At 41.0% G+C, this 23891-nt stretch overlaps 1 protein-coding gene across 1 annotated transcript in view; it reads right to left on the reverse strand.

The window, feature by feature from the left end:
- Positions 1-23891, reverse strand: part of LOC139764052 (2',5'-phosphodiesterase 12) — a 213006-nt gene that overhangs the window by 88928 nt on the left and 100187 nt on the right. Inside the window, exon 4 of the mRNA XM_071690508.1 lies at positions 1530-1692. Coding sequence (XP_071546609.1) covers positions 1530-1692 — 163 coding nt within the window. The remainder of the gene's footprint in view (positions 1-1529; positions 1693-23891) is intronic.

Consider the following 23891-nt stretch of genomic DNA (forward strand, 5'->3'; position numbering starts at 1 on the left):
AGCAATGTCCACAGATTCATCTATCTGCAACAAAAATTTTCCTACTTTTTTCAGCACCACATTTAGTTGATCCAAAATATTTAATGACATTCGACATTTGATGCTGTTGTTGGAAAGTGCCATCAATTCATCCTTCTTAGCAACATCTGCTCCACAAGTAGTTTTCACCATAGCTTTCCATGGTTTACCCCTGATGCTTTACATGCCCTGGTTCAGTCCACTGACAGCAAGTCAAAATTTTACCAATTCATCTATGGAATTATTTCCAAGAGTAACTGACAATCATCATCACTATCACTATAATGCACAGGATTCAAAACCATATCAACAATCTCTCCACTGATTAGATGAACAACATGGACCACATCGATCCACTTTCCAAGGTCCCTGCCCTGCAATTTGATGATAAAATCAACCTGTCATGATTTTAGTATAATCCAATAAATCTGCCTCATGAAAGCAACTGAAATGAACCAGTGTAAACAAGAGACTGAAAGTTTCAGGAAAGACTGGAAAGCTGCAAAGTGGATGCAGCTACAATGCCAAATCTTTGAGTAGAATGCCATGATTTTACAGAAGTTTATTCTCAATATAGTATCTGAAAAAAAAGGCTACTATAATCTTTAGGATGAACTACTTTTTGGAATGTTATCATTATTATCTAACAGCACCTTACTACTTAAAAATTTCATTCTCTTTTAACGCATTCCATATGCTGTTTAACACATTCTTACTTATACTGCCAACATTACCTCTTTTTTATAAATCAATACATAGGCACAGCACCAATTTTCCGGCACTCATGGTTTCAAAGTCTGCGGGATTAACCATTTTGCCAGACCAACCATGGTCACATAATGATAATTCATCAACACACCTCTAACCCACTAATTATACATCTCCCATGCTACCTAACAAGTCCACTCCATCACTCCGACGTTGTCGAAACCATTCCAACATCACTCAATCGTGCTAAGTACTCTTACCATCTTTCATAGTTTTTCTAATCGTCATTCGCTTCTTGGAATCGCTGTCTGCATAGAATTTCAATATCTTCTCCCTTTGCTTCTTTATATCATAAATAGCTGATGAACTAATACTGCAGATGTCATACATCTTATGCACCAAAACACCACAGTCCATTTTTTCTAACAGTTCTACTTTATCTTGGATTGATATGGAGAAGTATTTACATTTGTCACCACGAGTGACACTCTCATATGTCTTAAAAGCCATAGCTAGGGTTAAATTTAAGCAAAATAAACCAAGAATTTCGCAGAATTGAGGTATCACCACCAACAAGTGCAGTGTAAAAAACATAAATAAGGGCGCCTTACACACAACGCCATCTGTGACTGCCTAGTAAACTAGTCTGATGGCCACGGTAATTTCAAGTTCCCTCACATAATTTTGTCCGGACTCAAGGAGTGCCAAACCATCAGTTGCCAGAAATTCGGTGGTGTACCTATACTTACTTTCTATCCTATAACTTAATATTTAATCTTTTAATTGTTCCTCATGAGCCTTACCTTAATTTACTCTCCCGAAAGAAGACAGCAAGACCCTCTGTTACCTGTCCTCCTTTTGCATCATAGAACCCATCAAACCCTTCATCATTAAGAGCAGGCAATAAATCACGATGGAACACTTTCTCGTCTACTTCTTGTAAGCATATTATATCACCATTATAACCTGAAAGGAGACAAATTCTTACAGATAGTTTATTCACAGAAAGAAGATGCAAGAGTAGCAATCAACAGCAATCTGTGTCATCTACGAGTCTAAATCATTTGCCATTTTCAGACTAAGGTGGGGCATTCAGATTCTTTCTGAAACACTTGGGTCATCCCTAAAATCTTAACCCTTTAATATTCACAGACGGAATTTTCTTTAGGAAAAGCAAAATGGGAGAGGAGGATTTCCAGTCCTCCGTTCCCACCCCTTTCAGTTGCATTCTACGACATGCAGAGAAAACAGGTGCAGTATTCTTTCTCCCCTATCCCTAGGGATAACATAATATATACAATGATTGGTTATACTGATGGGTGATTTGAATGCAAAGGTGAGTAATGTGGCAGTTGAGGGTATAATTTAGGTAAGGACCAGGATTAGATACCCTGTTACTCTAATACAAGCAAATGCTATAAAACCTGAGCATTAGCAATAAATTGATTTTAAATTCAAAGAACCTGGCGGTATTTTAGTCTAGTTGGAGGAACCTGTTTTATAAACGATAAATCACATAAAATCCTTTTCATCCTTGTATAGTTAGTATACCTTCATTACAGATAATTTTGATTGACTAATTATTGTAACTGGTGATTAGGCCAAATAGATTAGGTCATGGTGCTGCAAACAGATAAGTAAAAATGGGTTACAATAATTTTCATATTAGGCCGATTATTCATTTATTCATCTATTTTGCTTTGTCGCTGTCTCCCGCGTTAGCGAGGTAGCACAAGGAAACGGACGAATGAATGGCCCAACCCACCCCCATACACATGTATATACATTCACGTCCACACACGCAAATATACATACCTACACAGCTCAACGTATACATACATATACACACACAGACATATACATATATACACATGTACATAATTCATACTGTCTGCCTTTATTCCTTCCCATTGCCACCTCGCCACAATGAAATAACAGCCCTCTTCCCCCTCATGTGTGCGAGGTAGTGCTAGGAAAAGACAACAAAGGCAACATTCGTTCACACTCAGTCTCTAGCTGTCATGTATAATGCACCGAAACCACACCTCCCTTTCCACATTCAGGCCCCACAGAACTTTCCATGGTTTACCCCAGACGCTTCATATGCCCTGGTTCAATCTATTGACAGCATGTGGACCCCGACATACCACATCGTTCCAATTCACTCTATTCCTTGTACGCCTTTCACCCTCCTGCATGTTCAGGCCCCGATCGCACAAAATCTTTTTCATCCCATCTTTCCACCTCCAATTTGGTCTCCCACTTCTCGTTCCTTCCACCTCTGACACATATATCCTCTTGGTCAATCTTTCCTCACTCATTCTTTCCATGTGACCAAACCATTCCAAACACCCTCTTCTGCTCTCTCAACCTTACTCTTTTTATTACCACACATCTCTCTTACCCTATTATTACTTACTTGATCAAACTACCTCACACCACATATTGTCCTCAAACATCTCATTTCCAGCACATCCATCCTCCTCTCCATATCTCTATCCATAGCCCACACCTCGCAACCATATAACATTGTTGGAACCACTATTCCTTCAAACATACCCATTCTTGCTTTCCAAGATAATGTTCTCAACTTCCACACATTCTTCAAGGCTCCCAAAACTTTTGCCCCCTCCCCCACCCTATGATTCACTTCCGCTTCCATGGTTCCATCCGCTGCCAGATCCACTCCCAGATATCTAAAACACTTCAATTCCTTCAGTTTTTCTCCATTCAAACTTACCTCCCAATTGACTTGACCCTCAACCCTACTGTATCTAATAACCTTGCTCCTATTCACATTTACTCACAGCTTCCTTCTTTCACACACTTAACCAAACTTAGTCACCAGCTTCTGCAGTTTCTCACATGAATCAGCCACCAGCGCTGTATCATCACCGAACAACAACTGACTCACTTCCCAAGCTCTCTCATCCACAACAGACTGCATACTTGCCCCTCTTTCCAAAACTCTTGCATTCACCTCAATAACGACCCCATCCATAAACAAATTAAACAACCATGGAGACATCACACACCCCTGCCGCAAACCTACATTCACTGAGAATCAAATGGATTCAAATGTAATTCTAAATTGTGTACATATTGCCTGTCGCTTTCATTAAGTTAAATGAGATAAGTCGTAACATAGTGGGTGTACTGGAGAGTGCACCTAGAAGTAAACCAAAGCTTTTAAGTTAAGCGTTTCACTTACGGTGAAAAGATATATCGTGCGATTCGATTTGTTTTATATGTAAACTTGTTAAACTTAAAATAGATATTTTTATTTATTAAGAAGTGGTAGAGGATGTGTGGATCAGGTGTTTGCTTTGAAGAATGTATGTGAGAAATACTTAGAAAAGCAAATGGATTTGTATGTAGCATTTATGGATCTGGAGAAGGCATATGATAGAGTTGATAGAGATGCTCTGTGGAAGGTATTAAGAATATATGGTGTGGGAGGCAAGTTGTTAGAAGCAGTGAAAAGTTTTTATCGAGGATGTAAGGCATGTGTACGTGTAGGAAGAGAGGAAAGTGATTGGTTCTCAGTGAATGTAGGTTTGCGGCAGGGGTGTGTGATGTCTCCATGGTTGTTTAATTTGTTTATGGATGGGGTTGTAAGGGAGGTAAATGCAAGAGTCCTGGAAAGAGGGGCAAGTATGAAGTCTGTTGGGGATGAGAGAGCTTGGGAAGTGAGTCAGTTGTTGTTCGCTGATGATACAGCGCTGGTGGCTGATTCATGTGAGAAACTGCAGAAGCTGGTGACTGAGTTTGGTAAAGTGTGTGGAAGAAGAAAGTTGAGAGTAAATGTGAATAAGAGCAAGGTTATTAGGTACAGTAGGGGTGAGGGTCAAGTCAATTGGGAGGTGAGTTTGAATGGAGAAAAACTGGAGGAAGTGAAGTGTTTTAGATATCTGGGAGTGGATCTGTCAGCGGATGGAACCATGGAAGTGGAAGTGGATCATAGGGTGGGGGAGGGGGCGAAAATTTTGGGAGCCTTGAAAAATGTGTGGAAGTCGAGAACATTATCTCGGAAAGCAAAAATGGGTATGTTTGAGGGAATAGTGGTTCCAACAATGTTGTATGGTTGCGAGGCGTGGGCTATGGATAGAGATGTGCGCAGGAGGATGGATGTGCTGGAAATGAGATGTTTGAGGACAATGTGTGGTGTGAGGTGGTTTGATCGAGTAAGTAACGTAAGGGTAAGAGAGATGTGTGGAAATAAAAAGAGCGTGGTTGAGAGAGCAGAAGAGGGTGTTTTGAAATGGTTTGGGCACATGGAGAGAATGAGTGAGGAGAGATTGACCAAGAGGATATATGTGTCGGAGGTGGAGGGAACGAGGAGAAGAGGGAGACCAAATTGGAGGTGGAAAGATGGAGTGAAAAAGATTTTGTGTGATCGGGGCCTGAACATGCAGGAGGGTGAAAGGAGGGCAAGAAATAGAGTGAATTGGAGTCATGTGGTATACAGGGGTTGACGTGCTGTCAGTGGATTGAAGCAAGGCATGTGAAGCGTCTGGGGTAAACCATGGAAAGCTGTGTAGGTATGTATATTTGCGTGTGTGGACGTGTGTATGTACATGTGTATGGGGGGGGGGGTTGGGCCATTTCTTTCGTCTGTTTCCTTGCGCTACCTCGCAAACGCGGGAGACAGCGACAAAGTATAAAAAAAAAAAAAAAAAATTTATTAAGAAAAATAGTTTTTAGGACTAGAGTTGATTAGTATTATGTAAATTTAAATTTGTGCTATAGTTTAAAAGTACCATGAGGGAAAAGTTTAAATATACTGAAAAGCTTAATTTTGGAAAAGAAAATATAAAATTTTGTACCTTTTGTATCAGGGAGAATTGAAATTTTCTAGATAGATGAGAATTCCTGAAAAAAGTATAGCTAAAAAATTAAAGTTGTGTTAGTTGCAAATAAGCTTTTAATATTTTTTTAGTGGTGAAATGCCAAACGAGTCTTTTAATACCTGGTTGTTTCAGAAATTTTTTTATTTTATTTGAATGTAATAGTGTTGATTCAAGTAAATAATTGGAGGGAAAAGCTTGATAAATTAATTGAAATATAAAGTAATATAATTAAATTCATTTTAACTAGGCTTAGAAGTAGCTATGTTGATAAAGTGTTTTAATTAAAATTGTTAATAGTATTTATATGACTTTTGTTTTGTAATATGAAATTTAAGAAATAAATGTTATTCTATCAAGGATTATTATTTTATTAGTAAAACTATCTTTGTGACTAAATGATTGAATGGAATAAAAATCATTTTTTGTTATCATTTTAAGATACAGTAAAGGAATTTGGCAATCAAATTTCTGCCTGTTCATCAAAAACATGTCTTTATGAGAATTTATATAAAGTCTTGCCTGCCCAGTGATTTTTAAGTTTAACGGCCGCGGTAGTATGACCGTGATAAGGTAGCATAATAATTTGTCCTTTAATTGGGGACTAGCATGAATGGCTGAATAAGAAATTGACTGTCTCTATTGTAAATTTGAAATTTACGTTTAAGTGAAAAGGCTTAAATAGTATGGGGGGACGATAAGACCCTATAAATCTTTATATTTTAGTTAATAGATTTTAAAGATTAGTTGTATGTTTAGTGTTATTTAATCACTTTTGGATGTTAATGTCCTGAGAGGTGCAACTGGAGGGATGTCTGATCATTATCTTGTGGAGGATAAGGTGAAGATTTGTATGGGTTTTCAGAAAAGAAGAGTGAATGTTGGGGTGAAGAGGGTGGTGAGAGTAAGTGAGCTTGGGAAGGAGACTTGTGTGAGGAAGTACCAGGAGAGACTGAGTACAGAATGGAAAAAGGTGAGAACAATGGAAGTAAGGGGAGTGGGGGAGGAATGGGATGTATTTAGGGAATCAGTGATGGATTGCGCAAAAGATGCTTGTGGCATGAGAAGAGTGGGAGGTGGGTTGATTAGAAAGGGTAGTGAGTGGTGGGATGAAGAAGTAAGAGTATTAGTGAAAGAGAAGAGAGAGGCATTTGGACGATTTTTTGCAGGGAAAAAATGCAATTGAGTGGGAGATGTATAAAAGAAAGAGACAGGAGGTCAAGAGAAAGGTGCAAGAGGTGAAAAAGAGGGCAAATGAGAGTTGGGGTGAGAGAGTATCATTAAATTTTAGGGAGAATAAAAAGATGTTCTGGAAGGAGGTAAATAAAGTGCGTAAGACAAGGGAGCAAATGGGAACTTCAGTGAAGGGCGCAAATGGGGAGGTGAAAACAAGTAGTGGTGATGTGAGAAGGAGATGGAGTGAGTATTTTGAAGGTTTGTTAAATGTGTTTGATGATAGAGTGGCAGATATAGGGTGTTTTGGTCGAGGTGATGTGCAAAGTGAGAGGGTTAGGGAAAATGATTTGGTAAACAGAGAAGAGGTAGTAAAAGCTTTGCGGAAGATGAAAGCCGGCAAGGCAGCAGGTTTGGATGGTATTACAGTGTAATTTATTAAAAAAGGGGGTGACTGTATTGTTGACTGGTTGGTAAGGTTATCTAATGTATGTATGACTCATGGTGAGGTGCCTGAGGATTGGCGGAATGCGTGCATAGTGCCATTGTACAAAGGCAAAGGGGATAAGAGTGAGAGCTCAAATTACAGAGGTATAAATTTGTTGAGTATTCCTGGTAAATTATATGGGAGGGTATTGATTGAGAGGGTGAAGGCATGTACAGAGCATCAGACTGGGGAAGAGCAGTGTGGTTTCAGAAGTGGTAGAGGATGTGTGGATCAGGTGTTTGCTTTGAAGAATGTATGTGAGAAATACTTAGAAAAGCAAATGGATATGTATGTAGCATTTATGGATCTGAAGATGGCATATGATAGAGTTGATAGAGATGCTCTGTGGAAGGTATTAAGAATATATGGTGTGGGAGGCAAGTTGTTAGAAGCAGTGAAAAGTTTTTATCAAGGATGTAAGGCATGTGTACATGTAGGAAGAGAGGAAAGTGATTGGTTCTCAGTGAATGTAGGTTTGCGGCAGGGGTGTGTGATGTCTCCATGGTTGTTTAATTTGTTTATGGATGGTGTTGTTAGGGAGGTGAATGCAAGAGTTTTGGAAAGAGGGGCAAGTATGAAGTCTGTTGGGGATGAGAGAGCTTGGGAAGTGAGTCAGTTGTTGTTCGCTGATGATACATCGCTGGTGGCTGATTCATGTGAGAAGCTGCAGAAGCTGGTGACCGAGTTTGGTAAAGTGTGTGAAAGAAGAAAGTTAAGAGTAAATGTGAATAAGAGCAATGTTATTAGGTACAGTAGGGTTGAGGGTCAAGTCAATTGGGAGGTAAGTTTGAATGGAGAAAAACTGGAGGAAGTAAAGTGTTTTAGATATCTGGGAGTGGATCTGGCAGCGGATGGAACCATGGAAGCGGAAGTGAATCATAGGGTGGGGGAGGGGGCGAAAATCCTGGGAGCCTTGAAGAATGTGTGGAAGTCGAGAACATTATCTCGGAAAGCAAAAATGGGTATGTTTGAATGAATAATGGTTCCAACAATGTTGTATGGTTGCGAGGCGTGGGCTATGGATAGAGTTGTGCGCAGGAGGGTGGATGTGCTGGAAATGAGATGTTTGAGGACAATGTGTGGTGTGAGGTGGTTTGATCGAGTAAGTAATATAAGGGTAAGAGAGATGTGTGGAAATAAAAAGAGCTTGGTTGAAAGAGCAGAAGAGGGTGTTTTGAATTGGTTTGGGCACATGGAGAGAATGAGTGAGGAAAGATTGACCAAGAGGATATATGTGTCGGCGGTGGAGGGAACGAGGAGAAGTGGGAGACGAAATTGGAGGTGGAAAGATGGAGTGAAAAAGATTTTGTGTGATCGGGGCCTGAACATGCAGGAGGGTGAAAGGAGGGCAAGGAATAGAGTGAATTGGATCGATGTGGTATACCGGGGTTGACGTGCTGTCAGTGGATTGAATCAGGGCATGTGAAGCATCTGGGGTAAACCATGGAAAGTTGTGTGGGGCCTGGATGTGGAAAGGGAGCTGTGGTTTCGGGCATTATTGCGTTGCAGCTAGAGACTGAGTGTGAACGAATGGGGCCTTTGTTGTCTTTTCCTAGTGCTACCTCGCACACATGAGGGGGGAGGGGGAAGGTATTCCATGTGTGGCGAGGTGGCAATGGGAGTGAATGGGGGCAGACAGTGTGAATTGTGTGCATGGGTATATATGTATGTGTCTGTATATGTATATATATGCATACATTGAGATGTATAGGTATGTATATTTGCGTGTGTGGACGTGTGTGTGTATACATTGTGTATGGGGGTGGGTTGGGCCATTTCTTTCGTCTGTTTCCTTGCACTACCTCGCAAACGCGGGAGACAGCGACAAAGCAAAATAAATAAAATACATAAATATAAATTTTGTTGGGGCAACAGGAGTATAATAAATAACTGCTTTGTTTATGGAATTAATTATTTTTATCATGAAGACTATATAGATCCTCTATTGGAGAAAGAAGATTAAGTTACTTTAGGGATAACAGCGTAATCTTTTTTGAGAGTCCATATCGAAAAAATGGTTTGCAACCTCGATGTTGAATTAAAGATCCTTAATGGCGTAGGGCTATTAGAGGAGGTCTGTTCGACCTTTAAATCTTTACATGATTTGAGTTCTGACTGGCGTATGCCAGGTCGGTTTCTATCTCTTATGGAAAAAATAATTCTTTTAGTATGAAAGGATTTAAGAATTAGAATAATTTTTTGATATAGAATATTACTCTGACAGAATTTATGCATTAGATTTAGGATCTAATTATATAGAATTTAATATCCATAGGTAATATGCTAATGCTTATTTTTGAGTGTAAGTTAATTATTTCTATTATTTCTGCTTTAAAATATTTGTTAGTCATTATTTGCATATTGGTTGCTGTGGCATTTGTAACTTTACTAGAACGAAAAGTTTTAGGGGATGTGTAGATTCGTAAAGGTCCTACTAATGTAGGGATTGCTGGAATTTTGCAGCCTTTTTCTGATGCTGTGAAACTTTTCTCTAAGGAACGAACCTTTCTAGTTTTGTCAAATTTTTGTATATTATTCATCTCCTGTGTTTAGCTTAACTGTTTCTTTAGTTGGGTGGTGTGTACTGCCTTACGAGCTTGGTATGATGAATTTTCATATGGGAGCTCTGTTTTTTTTGTTGTCTGAGATTGGGAAGGTATCCTGTTATGAGAATGGGTTAGTCTTCAAATAGAAAATATTCTTTGTTGGGGGGGTTTACGTGCTGTAGCTCAAACCAATTCTTATGAGGTTAGTTTAGCTTTGGTTTTATTAAGATTTTTATTTTTGATTGGTTTAATATAGAATTTTTTTGATTATACCATGAGAAAGTTTGATTTTTGTGAATTACTTTGCCTTTCAGGGGAGTAGGATTGGCATCATGTCTAGCTGAGAATAATCGAACTCCGTTCAATTTTGCTGGGGGTTAATCTGAAGTAGTTTCTCAATTCAATACTGAATACAGAGGAGGAGGTTTCGCTTTGATTTTTATATCAGAGTATAGGAGAATTTTACTTATGAAAATGCTTTTTAGACTTATGTTTTTAGGCAGTAATCTTTTCAGCTTTTTTTTTACATTAACATGGTAGGTGTGGCTTTTGTTTTCATTTGACTTTGCAGCACGTTGCCTTGTTTTCGTTATGAAGAACTTATATATCTAGCTTTAAAGAGTTTCCTTCCAGTTTCATTTAATTATTTTGTTTTTTATAGGGTTTTTATAGGGGAGGTGATAACAAGTAGTGGTGATGTGAGAAGGAGATGGAATGAGTATTTTGAAGGTTTGTTGAATGTGTCTGATGACAGAGTGGCAGATATAGGGTGTTTGGGTCGAGGTGGTGTGCAAAGTGAGAGGGTTAGGGAAAATGATTTGGTAAACAGAGAAGAGGTAGTAAAAGCTTTGCGGAAGATGAAAGCCGGCAAGGCAGCAGGTTTGGATGGTATTGCAGTGGAATTTGTTAAAAAAGGGGGTGACTGTATTGTTGACTGGTTGGTAAGGTTATTTAATGTATGTATGACTCATGGTGAGGTGCCTGAGGATTGGCGGAATGCTTGCATAGTGCCGTTGTACAAAGGCAAAGGGGATAAGAGTGAGTGCTCAAATTACAGAGGTATAAGTTTGTTGAGTATTCCTGGTAAATTATATGGGAGGGTATTGATTGAGAGGGTGAAGGCATGTACAGAGCATCAGATTGGGGAAGAGCAGTGTGGTTTCAGAAGTGGTAGAGGATGTGTGGATCAGGTGTTTGCTTTGAAGAATGTATGTGAGAAATACTTAGAAAAGCAAATGGATTTGTATGTAGCATTTATGGATCTGGAGAAGGCATATGATAGAGTTGATAGAGATGCTCTGTGGAAGGTATTAAGAATATATGGTGTGGGAGGCAAGTTGTTAGAAGCAGTGAAAAGTTTTTATCGAGGATGTAAGGCATGTGTACGTGTAGGAAGAGAGGAAAGTGATTGGTTCTCAGTGAATGTAGGTTTGCGGCAGGGGTGTGTGATGTCTCCATGGTTGTTTAATTTGTTTATGGATGGGGTTGTTAGGGAGGTAAATGCAAGAGTTTTGGAAAGAGGGGCAAGTATGAAGTCTGTTGGGGATGAGAGAGCTTGGAAGTGAGTCAGTTGTTGTTCGCTGATGATACAGCGCTGGTGGCGGATTCATGTGAGAAACTGCAGAAGCTGGTGACGGAGTTTGGTAAAGTGTGTGGAAGAAGAAAGTTAAGAGTAAATGTCAATAAGAGCAAGGTTATTAGGTACAGTAGGGTTGAGGGTCAAGTCAATTGGGAGGTGAGTTTGAATGGTGAGAGGCTGGAGGAAGTGAAGTGTTTTAGATATCTGGGAGTGGATCTGTCAGCGGATGGAACCATGGAAGCGGAAGTGGATCATAGGGTGGGGGAGGGGGCGAAAATTTTGGGAGCCTTGAAAAATGTGTGGAAGTCGAGAACATTATCCCGGAAAGCAAAAATGGGTATGTTTGAAGGAATAGTAGTTCCAACAATGTTGTATGGTTGCGAGGCGTGGGCTATGGATAGAGTTGTGCGCAGGAGGATGGATGTGCTGGAAATGAGATGTTTGAGGACAATGTGTGGTGTGAGGTGGTTTGATCGAGTAAGCAACGTAAGGGTAAGAGAGATGTGTGGAAATAAAAAGAGCGTGGTTGAGAGAGCAGAAGAGGGTGTAGGGTTTAAGTCTTTATGTTATTGCTTATTTCTTATTTAGCTAGTAAATGTGAATAAGAGCAAGGTTATTAGGTACAGTAGGGTTGAGGGTCAAGTCAATTGGGAGGTGAGTTTGAATGGAGAAAAACTGGAGGAAGTGAAGTGTTTTAGATATCTGGGAGTGGATCTGGCAGCGGATGGAACCATGGAAGCGGAAGTGGATCACAGGGTGGGGGAGGGGGCGAAAATTCTGGGGGCCTTGAAGAATGTGTGGAAGTCGAGAACATTATCTCGGAAAAAATAAATGGGTATGTTTGAAGGAATAGTGGTTCCAACAATGTTGTATGGTTGCGAGGCATGGGCTATGGATAGAGTTGTGCGCAGGAGGATGGATGTGCTGGAAATGAGATGTTTGAGGACAATGTGTGGTGTGAGGTGGTTTGATCGAGTGAGTATCGTGAGGGTAAGAGAGATGTGTGGAAATAAAAAGAGCGTGGTTGAGAGAGCAGAAGAGGGTGTTTTGAAGTGGTTTGGGCACATGGAGAGAATGAGTGAGGAAAGATTGACCAAGAGGATATATGTGTCGGAGGTGGAGGGAACGAGGAGAAGAGGGAGACCAAATTGGAGGTGGAAGGATGGAGTGAAAAAGATTTTGTGTGATCGGGGCCTGAACATGCAGGAGGGTGAAAGGAGGGCAAGGAATAGAGTGAATTGGAGCGATGTGGTATACCGGGGTTGACGTGCTGTCAGTGGATTGAATCAAGGCATGTGAAGCGTCTGGGGTAAACCATGGAAAGCTGTGTAGGTATGTATATTTGCGTGTGTGGACGTATGTATATACATGTGTATGGGGGGGTTGGGCCATTTCTTTCGTCTGTTTCCTTGCGCTACCTCGCAAACGCGGGAGACAGCGACAAAGTATAATAATAAAAAAAAAATTAATGTATTATATATTATCAAAATCGATTAGTAAGAGTGATATCTCTTTTTAAGCGTTTTCAAAACACTGGTTTTTCATAAACTATTTAACCTATCTAGGAGGGAGTCTCATAAGTATATGGAAATCGGATTAAGTACAAAGTAAGAAAAATATAAAACGGTTGTGAATGGAAATAGTCAAGAGCTTGTGGATCTGTGTGCTGAAAAAAGACTGATGATTGGGAATACCTGGTTTAAAAAGAGAGATATACAAAAGTATACGTATGTGAGTAGGAGAGATGGCCAGAGGGCATTATTAGATTATGTTTTAATTGATAGGCATGTAAAGTAGAAACTTTTGGATGTTAATAGGCTGAGAGGGGCAGCTGGAGCAATGTCTGATCACTATCTTGGGGAGGTGAAGGTGAAAATTTGTACAAGTTTTCAGAAAAGAAGAGAGATTGTTGGGGAGAAGAGAGGGGTGAGAGTAAGTAAGCTTGGGAAGGAGACTTGTATGAGGAAGTACCAGGAGAGACTGAGTGCAGAATGGCAAAAGGGAAGAGCAAATGACGTAATTGGAGTGGGAGAGGAATGGGATGTATTTAGGGAAGCAGTGATGGCTTCCGCAAAAGATGCATGTGGCATGAGAAAGGTGGGAGGTGGGCATATTAGAAAGGGTAGTGAATAGTGGGGTGAAGAGGTAAGATTGTTAGTGAAAGAGAAGAGACAGGCGTTTAGACGATTTTTTGACCGGAAAATATATAAAAGAAAGCAGAGGGAGATCAAGAGAAATGTGCAAGAAGCGAAAAGGAGGATTGGGGTGAGAGATTATCATTAAATTTTAGGGAGGATAAAAAGATGTTTTAGAAAGAGGTAAATAGAGTGTGTAAGACAAGAGAACAAATGGGAACATCAGTGAAGGGGGCAAAAGGCAAGGTAATAACAACCCTATCTATATCTTATGCCTCGCAACCATTTAACATTGTTGGAACGACTATTCCTTCAAACATACCCTTTTTGCTTTCCGAGATAACTTTCTCACCTTGCACACATTCTTCAACCCTCCCAGAACCTTTGCCCCCTCCCCCAACCTGTGACTCACTTTGATTTCCATGGTTCCACCCGATGCTAAATCCACTCCCAGATATCTAAAACTCTTCACTTCATCCAGTTTTTCTACAATCAAACTTACGTCCCAATTAACTTATCCCTCAACCCTACTGTACATAATAACCTTGCTCTTACTCACATTTATTCTCAGTTTTCTTCTTTCAAACACTGTATCAAATTCAGTCACCAACTTCTGCAGTTTCTCACCCGAATCAGCCACCAGCACTGTATAATCAGCAAACAACAACTGACTCACTTACCAAGCCCTCTCATACACAACAGACTGCATACTTGCTCCTCTCTCCAAAACCCTTCCATTCACCTTCCTAACAACCCCATCCATGATAAATTAAACAACCATGGAGACATCACGCACCCCTGCTGCAAACCGACATTCAGTGAGAACCAATCACTTTCCTCTCTTCCTACTCATACACATGCCTTATATCCACAATGAAAACTTTTCACTACTTCTAGCAACTTGCCTTCCACACTATATACTCTTAATACCTTCCACAGAGCATCTCTATCATATGACTTCTCCAGATCCATACATGCTTCATACAAATCCATCCTCTATCACTCTGAAACCACGCTGCTCTTTCCCAATCTGATGCTCTGTACATGCCTTCACACTCTAAATCAATACCCTCCCATATACTTTACCAGGAATACTCAACATACTTATACCGATGTAATTTGAACACTCACCTTTATTCCCTTTGCCTTTGTACAATGGCAGTATGCATGCATTCCACCAATCCTCAGGTACTTAACCATTAGCCATACATACACTGAATATCCTCAACAACACAGTCACCCACTTTTTTTATAAATTCCACTACAATACCATCCAAACCCGCCACCTTGCCTGCTTTCATCTTCCGCAGAGCTTTCATTACTTCTTCTCTGTTTACCAAACCATTCTCCCTGACACTCTCACTTCGCACATCACCTCAACTGAAACACCCTATATCTGCTACTCTATCATCTAACTCATTCAGCAAACCTTCAAAATACTCACTCCATCTCCTTCTCACATCACCACTACTTGTTATTACCTCCCCATCAGCCACCTTCACTGATGTTCCCATTTGTTCTCTGGTTTTATGCACTTTATTTACCTCCTTCCAAAACATCCTTTTATTCTCCTTAAAATCGAATGATACTCTCTCACCTCAACTCTCACTTGCCCTCTTTTTCACCTCTTGCACCTTTCTCTTGACCTCCTGCCTCTTTATTTTATACAGCTCTCAGTCATTTGCATTATTTCCCTGCAAGAATCGTCCAAGTGCCTCTCTCTTCTCTTTCACTAATAATCTTCTTCATCCGACCGCTCACTACCCTTTCCAATTTGCCCACCTCCCACGTTTCTCATGCCACAAGCATCTTTTGCGCAAGCCATCACTACTTCCCTCAATACATCCCATTCCTCCCCCACTCCCCTTACATCATTTGCTCTCATTTTTTCCATTCTGCGCTCATTCTCTCCTGGCGTTTCCTCACACAAGTCTCCATCCCAAGCTCACTTACTCTCACCACTCTCTTCACCCCAACATTCTCTCTTATTTTCTGAAAACCTCTACAAATCTTTACCTTTGCCTCCATAAGATAATGATCAGACATCCTTCCAGATTGCCCCTCTCAGCACATTAACATCCTATCACGTGCCTATCAATTAACATGTAGTCCAATATTGATCTTTGGCCATCTCTCCTACTTACATAAGTATACTTATGTATATCTCACTTTCTAAACCAGGTATTCCCAATCACCAGTTCTTTTTCAGCACACATATCTACAAGCTCTTCACCATTTCCATATACAACACTGAACCCACCTATGTACACCAATTATTCCCTCAACTGCCACATTACTCATCTTTGTATTCAAATCACCCATCCCTATAACTATATATATATACAGAGGAATGGGTTGTATTTAGAGAAGTAGCGATAGTTTGCGCAAAAGATGGTTGTGGCATGAGAAACAGGGGAGAGAGATATACATAAGTATACGTATGTAAGTAGGAGAGATGGTCAAAGAGAGTAATTGGATTACGTGTTAATTGATAGGCACGCGAAAGAGAGACTTTTGGATGTTAATGTGCTGAGAGGTGCAACTGGAGGGATGTCTGATCATTATCCTGTGGAGGTGAAAGTGAAGATTTGTAGAGGTTTTCAAAAAAGAAGAGAGAATGTTGGGGTGAAGAGAGTGGTGAGAGTAAGTGAGCTTGGGAAGGAAACTTGCATGAGGAAGTACCAGGAGAGACTGAGTACAGAATGGAAAAAGTTGAGAACAAAGGACGTAAGGGGAGTGGGGGAGAAAAGGGATATTTTTAGGGAAGTAGTGATGGCTCGCGCAAAAGATGCTTGTGGAATGAGAAGCGTGGGAGGTGGGCTGATTAGAAAGGGCAGTGAGCGGTGGTATGAAGAAGTAAGATTGCTAGTGAAAGACAAGAGAGAGGCATTTGGACAATTTTTGCAGGGAAATAATGCAAATAAATGGGAGATGTAAAAAATAAAGAGGCAGGAGGTCAAGAGAAAGGTACAAGAGGTGTAAAAGAGGGCAAATGAGAGTTGGGGTAAGAGAGTATCATTAAATTTTAAAGAGAATAAAAAGATGCTTTGGAAGGAGGTAATTAAAGTGCATAAGACAAGGGAACAAATGTGAAGAGGGGCAAATGGGGAGGTAATAACAAGTAGTGGTGATGTGAGAAGGAGATGGAGTGAGTATTTTGAAGGTTTGGTGAATGTGTTTGATGATAGAGTGGTAGATATAGGGTGTTTTGCTCAAGGTGGTGTCCAAAGTGAGAGGGTTAGGGGAAATGATTTGGTAAACTGAAAAGAGGTAGTAAAATCTTTGGGGAAGATAAATGCCGGCAAGGCAGCGGGTTTGGATGGTATTACAGTGAAATTTATTAAAAAAGAAGGTGACTGTATTGTTCACTGGTTGGTTAGGTTAGGTTAGGTTAGGTTAGGTTAGGTTAGGTTAGGTTAGGTTATTTAATGTGTGTATGACTCATGTGTTTGATGATAGAGTGGCAGATATAGGGTGTTTTGGTCGAGGTGGTGTGCAAAGTGAGAGGGCTAGGGAAAATGATTTGGTAAACAGAGAAGAGGTAGTAAAAGCTTTGTGGAAGATGAAAGCCGGCAAGGCAGCAGGTTTGGATGGTATTGCAGTGGAATTTATTAAAAAAGGGGGTGACTGTATTGTTGACTGGTTGGTAAGGTTATTTAATGTATGTATGACTCATGGTGAGGTGCCTGAGGATTTGCGAAATGCGTGCATAGTGCCAATTTACAAAGGCAAAGGGGATAGGAGTGAGTGCTCAAATTACAGAGGTATAAGTTTGTTGAGTATTCCTGGTAAATTATATGGGAGGGTATTGATTGAGAGGGTGAAGGCATGTACAGAGCATCAGATTGGGGAAGAGCAGTGTGGTTTCAGAAGTGGTAGAGGATGTGTGGATCAGGTGTTTGCTTTGAAGAATGTATGTGGATCTGGAGAAGGCATATGATAGAGTTGATAGAGATGCTCTGTGGAAGGTATTAAGAATATATGGTGTGGGAGGCAAGTTGTTAGAAGTAGTGAAAAGTTTTTATCGAGGATGTAAGGCATGTGTACGTGTAGGAAGAGAGGAAAGTGATTGGTTCTCAGTGAATGTAGGTTTGCGGCAGGGGTGTGTGATGTCTCCATGGTTGTTTAATTTGTTTATGGATGGGGTTGTTAGGGAGGTGAATGCAAGAGTTTTGGAAAGAGGGGCAAGTATGAAGTCTGTTGTGGATGAGAGAGCTTGGGAAGTGAGTCAGTTGTTGTTTGCTGATGATGCAGCGCTGGTGGCTGATTCATGTGAGAAACTGCAGAAGCTGGTGACTGAGTTTGGTAAAGTGTGTGAAAGAAGAAAGTTAAGAGAAAATGTGAATAAGAGCAAGGTTATTAGGTACAGTAGGGTTGAGGGTCAAGTCAATTGGGTATGTTTGAAGGAATAGTGGTTCCAACAATGTTGTATGGTTGCGAGGCGTGGGCTATGGATAGAGTTGTGCGCAGGAGGATGGATGTGCTGGAAATGAGATGTTTGAGGACAATGTCTGGTGTGAGGTGGTTTGATCGAGTAAGTAACAAAAGGGTAAGAGAGATGTGTGGAAATAAAAAGAGCGTGGTTGAGAGAGCAGAAGAGGATGTTTTGAAATGGTTTGGGCACATGGAGAGAGTGAGTGAGGAAAGATTGACCAAGAGGATATATGTGTCGGAGGTGGAGGGAACGAGGAGAAGTGGGAGACCAAATAGGAGGTGGAAAGATGGAGTAAAAAAGATTTTGTGTGATCGGGGCCTGAACATGCAGGAGGGTGAGAGGAGGGCAAGGAATAGAGTGAATTGGATCGATGTGGTATACCGGGGTTGACGTGCTGTCAGTGGATTGAATCAGGGCATGTGAAGTGTTTGGGGTAAACTATGGAAAGCTGTGTAGGTATGTATATTTGCGTGTGTGGACGTATGTATATACATGTGTATGGGGGTGGGTTGGGCCATTTCTTTCGTCTGTTTCCTTGTGCTACCTCGCAAACGCGGGAGACAGCGGCAAAAAAAAAAAAGAAAAAAAAAAATGACTCATGGTGAGGTGCCTGAGGATTGGCGGAATGCTTGCATAGTGCCACTGTACAAAGGCAAAGGGGATAAAGGTGAGTGCTCAAATTACAGAGGTATAAGTTTGTTGAGTATTCCTGGTAAATAATATGGGAGGGTATTGATTGAGAGGGTGAAGGCATGTACAGAGCATCAGATTGGGGAACAGCAGTGTGGTTTCTGAAGTGGTAGAGGATGTGTGGATCAGGTGTTTGCTTTGAAAAATGTATGAGAGAAATAATTAGAAAAGCATATGGATTTGTATGTAGCATTTACGGATCTGGAGAAGGAATATGATAGAGTTGATAGAGATGCTCTGTGGAAGGTATTAAGAATATATGGTATGGGATGCAAGTTGTTAGAACCAGTGAAAAGTTTTTATCGAGGATGTAATGCATGTGTACGTATAGGAAGACACGAAAGTGATCGGTTCTCAGTGAATGTTGGTTTGCGGCAGGGGTGTGTGATGTCTCCATGGTTGTTTAATTTGATTATGGATGGGGTTGTTAGGGAGGTGAATGCAAGAGTTTTGGAAAGAGGGGCAAGTATGCAGTCTGTTGTGGATGAGAAAGCTTGGGAAGTGAGTCAGTTGTTGTTCGCTGATGATGTGCGCTGGTGGCTGACTTGGGTGAGAAACTGCAGAAGCTGGTGACTGTTTGGTAAAGTGTGTGAAAAAAGAAAGCTGAGAGTAAATGTGAATAAGAGCAAGGTTATCAGGTACAGTAGGGTTGAGGGATAAGTCTATTGGGAGGTAAGTTTGAATGGAGAAAGGCTTGAGGAAGTGAAATGGTTTAGATATCTGTGAGTGGATTTGGCAGTGGATGGAACCATGGAAGCGGAAGTGAATCATAGGGTTGGGGAGGGGGTGAAAGTTTTGGACGCATTGAAAAATGTGTGAAAGTCGTGAATGTTATCCTGGAAAGCGAAAATGGGTATGTTTGAAGGAATAGTGGTTCCAACAATGATATATGGCTGCGAGGCATGGTCTATAGATAGAGTTGTTAGAGTTGTCGGAGGAGGGTGGATGTGCTGGAAATGAGATGTTTGAGGACAATATGTGGTGAGAAGTGGTTTGATCGAGTAAGTAATAATAAGCTAAGACAGATGAGTGTTAAAAAAAAAGTGTGTGGTTGAGAGAGCAAAAGCGGGTGTTTTGAAATGGTTTGGTCACATGGAGAGAATGAGTGAGGAAAGATTGACAATGAGGATATATGTGTCGGAGGTGGAGGGAACGAGGAGAAATGGGAGACCAATTTGGAGGTGGAAAGGTGGAGTGAAAAAGATTTTGAGTGATCGGGGCCTGAACATGCAGGAGGGCGAAAGGCATGCAAGGAATAGAGTGAATTGGAACAATGAGATATACCGGGTTCGACGTGCTGTCAATGGATTGAACCAGGGCATGTGAAGCGTCTGGGGTAAGCCATGAAAAGTTTTGTGGGGCCTGGATGTGGAAAGGGAGCTGTGGTCTCGGTGCATTATACATGACAGCTAGAGACTGAGTGTGAACAAATGTGGCATTTGTGTCTTTTCCTAGCGCTACCTCGAGCACATGCGGGGGAAAGGGGTTGTCATTTCATGTGTGGCAGGGTGGCGACGGGAATGAATAAGGGCAAACAGTATGAATTATGTTCATGTCTATATATGTATATGTCTGGATGTGTATATATTTGTATACATTGAGATGTATAGGTATGTATATGTGCATGTGTGAACGTATATTTATATACATGTGTATGGGGGTGGGTTCGGCCATTCTTTTGTCTGTTTCTTGCGCTACCTCGCTAACATGGGAGACAGCGACAAAGTATAATAAATAAATATATATGAGGAATGGCCTAACCACTCATACACACACACAAACACACGCACACACACACACACACACACACACACACAGACACACATATATCTTTCATACTATTCGCCATCTAACGCATTAGCGAGGTTGCGTTAAGAACAGAGAACTGGGCCTTTGAGGGAATATCCTCACCTGGCCCCCTTCTCTGTCGCTCCTTTTGGAAAATTAAAAAAAAACCGAGAGGGGAGGATTGGCAGCCCACCGCTCCATTCCCTTTTAGTCGCATTCTACGACACACAGGGAATACGTGGGATGTATTCTTTCTCCCCTGTATATATATTCCCTATCCCTGGGGATAGGTGAGAAAGAATACTTCCCCCGCATTCCACCACGTGTCATAGAAGGCGACTAGAGGGGACAGGAGCAGGAGGCCAGAAACCCTCCCCTCCTTGTATTTTAATTTTCTAAAAGGGGAAACAGAAGAAGGAGTCACGCGGGGAGTGCACATCCTCCTCGAAGGATCAGACAGGGGTGTCTAAATGTGTGTGGATGTAACCAAGATGAGAAAAAAGGAGAGATAGGTAGTATATTTCAGGAGAGGAACCTGGATGTTTTGGCTTTGAGTGAAACGAAGCTCAAGGGTAAAGGGGAGGAGTGGTTTGGGAATGTCTTGGGAGTAAAGTCAGGGGTTAGTGAGAGGACAAAAGCAAGGGAAGGAGTAGCACTACTCCTGAAACAGTTGTTGTGGGAGTATGTGATAGAGTGAGAGAAAGTAAATTCTAGATTGATATGGGTAAATTTGAAAGTTGATGCAGAGAGATGGGTGATTATTGGTGCATATGCACCTGGGCATGAGAAGAAAGATCGTGAGAGGCAAGTGTTTTGGGAGCAGCTGAATGACTGTGCTAGTGGTTTTGATGCACAAGAGCTGGTTATAGTGATGGGTGATTTGAATGCAAAGGTGAGTAATGTGGCAGTTGAAGGAATACCTGGTATACATGGGTTGTTCAGTGTTGTAAATGGAAATGGTGAAGAGCTTGTAGATTTATGTGCTGAAAAAGAACTGGTGATTGGGAATACCTAGTTTAAAAAGTGAAATATACCTAAGTATACAAATATAAGTAGGAGAGATGGCCAGAGAGCGTTATTGGATTACGTGTTAATTGATAGGCGCACGAAAGAGAGACTTTTGGATGTTAATGTGCTAAGAGGTGCAACTGGAGGGATGTCTGATCATTATCTTGTGCAGGCGAAGGTGAAGATTTGTAGGGGTTTTCAGAAAAGGAGAGAGAATGTTGGGGTGAAGAGAGTGGTGAGAGTAAGTGAGCTTGGGAAGGAGACTTGTGTGAGGAAGTACCAGGAGAGACTGAATATAGAATGGAAAAAGGTGAGAAGAAAGGTGGTAAGGGGAGTGGGGGAGGAATGGGATGTATTTAGGGAAGCAGTGATGGCTTGCGCAAAAGATGCTTGTGGCATGAGGAGCGTGGGAGGTGCGTTGATTAGAAAGGGTACTGAGTGGTGGGATGAAGAAGTAAGATTATTAGTGAAAGAGAAGAGAGAGGCATTTGGACGATTTTTGCAGGGAAAAAATGCAAATGAGTGGGAGATGTATAAAAGAGAGGCAGGAGGTCAAGAGAAAGGTGCAAGAGGTGAAAAACAGGGTAAATGAGAGTTGGGGTAAGAGAGTATCATTAAATTTTAGGGAGAATAAAAAGATGTTTCGGTAGGAGATAAATAAAGTGCGTAAGACAAGGGAGCAAATGGGAATTTCGGTGAAGGGGGCTAATGGGAAGATGATAACAAGTAGTGGTGATGTGAGAAGGAGATGGAGTGAGTATTTTGAAGGTTTGTTGAATGTGTCTGATGATAGAGTGGCAGATATAGGGTGTTTTGGTCAAGGTGGTGTGCAAAGTGAGAGGGTTAGGGAAAATGACTTGGTAAACAGAGAAGAGGTAGTAAAAGCTTTGCGAAAGATGAAAGCCAGCAAGGCAGCAGGTTTCGATGGTATTGCAGTGGAATTTATTAAATAAGGGAGTGACTGTATTGTTGACTGGTTGGTAAGGTTATTTGATGTATGTATGATTCATGGTGAGGTGCTTGAGGATTGGCGGAATGCGTGCATAGTGCCATTGTACAAAGGCAAAGGGGATAAGAGTGAGTGCTCAAATTACAGAGGCATAAGTTTGCTGAGTATTCATGGTAAATTATATGGGAGGGTATTGATTGAGAGGGTGAAGGCATGTACAGAGCATCAGATTGGGGAAGAGCAGTGTGGTTTCAGAAGTGGTAGAGGATGTGTGGATCAGGTGTTTGCTTTGAAGAATGTATGTGAGAAATACTCAGAAAAGCAAATGGATTTGTATGTAGCATTTATGGATCTGGAGAAGGCATATGATAGAGTTGATAGAGATGCTCTGTGGAAGGTATTAAGAATATATGGTGTGGGAGGCATGTTGTTAGAAGCAGTGATGTAAGGCATGTGTACGTGTAGGAAGAGAAGAAAGTGATTGGATGTCAGTGACTGTAGGTTTGCAGCAGGGGTGTGTGATGTCTCCATGGTTGTTTAATTTGTTTATGGATGGAGTTGTTAGGGAGGTGAATGCAAGAGTTTTCAAAAGAGGGGCAAGTATGCAGTCTATTGTGGATGAGAGATCTTGGGAAGTGAGTCAGTTGTTCGCTGATGATACAGCGCTGGTTGCTGATTCATGTGAAAAACTGCAGAAGCTGGTGACTGAGTTTGGTAAAGTGTATGAATTATGTACATGTGTATATATGTATGTCTGTGAGTGTATATATATGTGTACATTGAGATGTATAGGTATGCATATTTGCATGTGTGGACGTGTATGTATATACATGTGTATGGGGGTGGGTTGGGGCATTTCTTTCGTCTGTTTCCTTGCGCTACTTGACAAACGTGGGAGACAGCGTCAAAGCAAAATAATAATAATAATAATAATATTAACAATAATAACAACTTGCCTACCACACCATATATTCTTAATGCATTCCACAGAGCATCTCTATCAGCTCTATCATATGCCTTCTCCAGATCCATAAATGCTACATACAAATCCATTTGCTTTTCTAAGTATTTCTCACATACATTCTTCAAAGCAAACACCTGATCCATACATCCTGTACTACTTCTGAAACCACACTGCTCTTCCCAATCTGATGCTCTGTACATGCTTTCACCCTCTCAATCAATACCCTCCCATATAATTTACCAGGAATACTCAACAAACTTATACCTCTGTAATTTGAGCACTCACTCTTATCCCCTTTGCCTTTGTACAATGGCACTATGCACAAATTCCGCCAATCCTCAGGCACCTCACCATGTGTCATACATACATTAAATAACCTTACCAAACAGTCAACAATACAGTCACCCCCTTTTTTTATAAATTCCACTGCAATACCATCCAAACCTGCTGCCTTGCCGGCTTCCATCTTACGCAAAGCTTTTACTACCTCTTCTCTGTTTACCAAATCATTTTCCCTAATCCTCTCACTTTGAACACCACCTCGACCAAAACACCCTATATCTG

Source organism: Panulirus ornatus, chromosome 48 (assembly GCF_036320965.1).
Source record: "Panulirus ornatus isolate Po-2019 chromosome 48, ASM3632096v1, whole genome shotgun sequence".
In the NCBI taxonomy this organism is placed as follows: domain Eukaryota; kingdom Metazoa; phylum Arthropoda; class Malacostraca; order Decapoda; family Palinuridae; genus Panulirus; species Panulirus ornatus.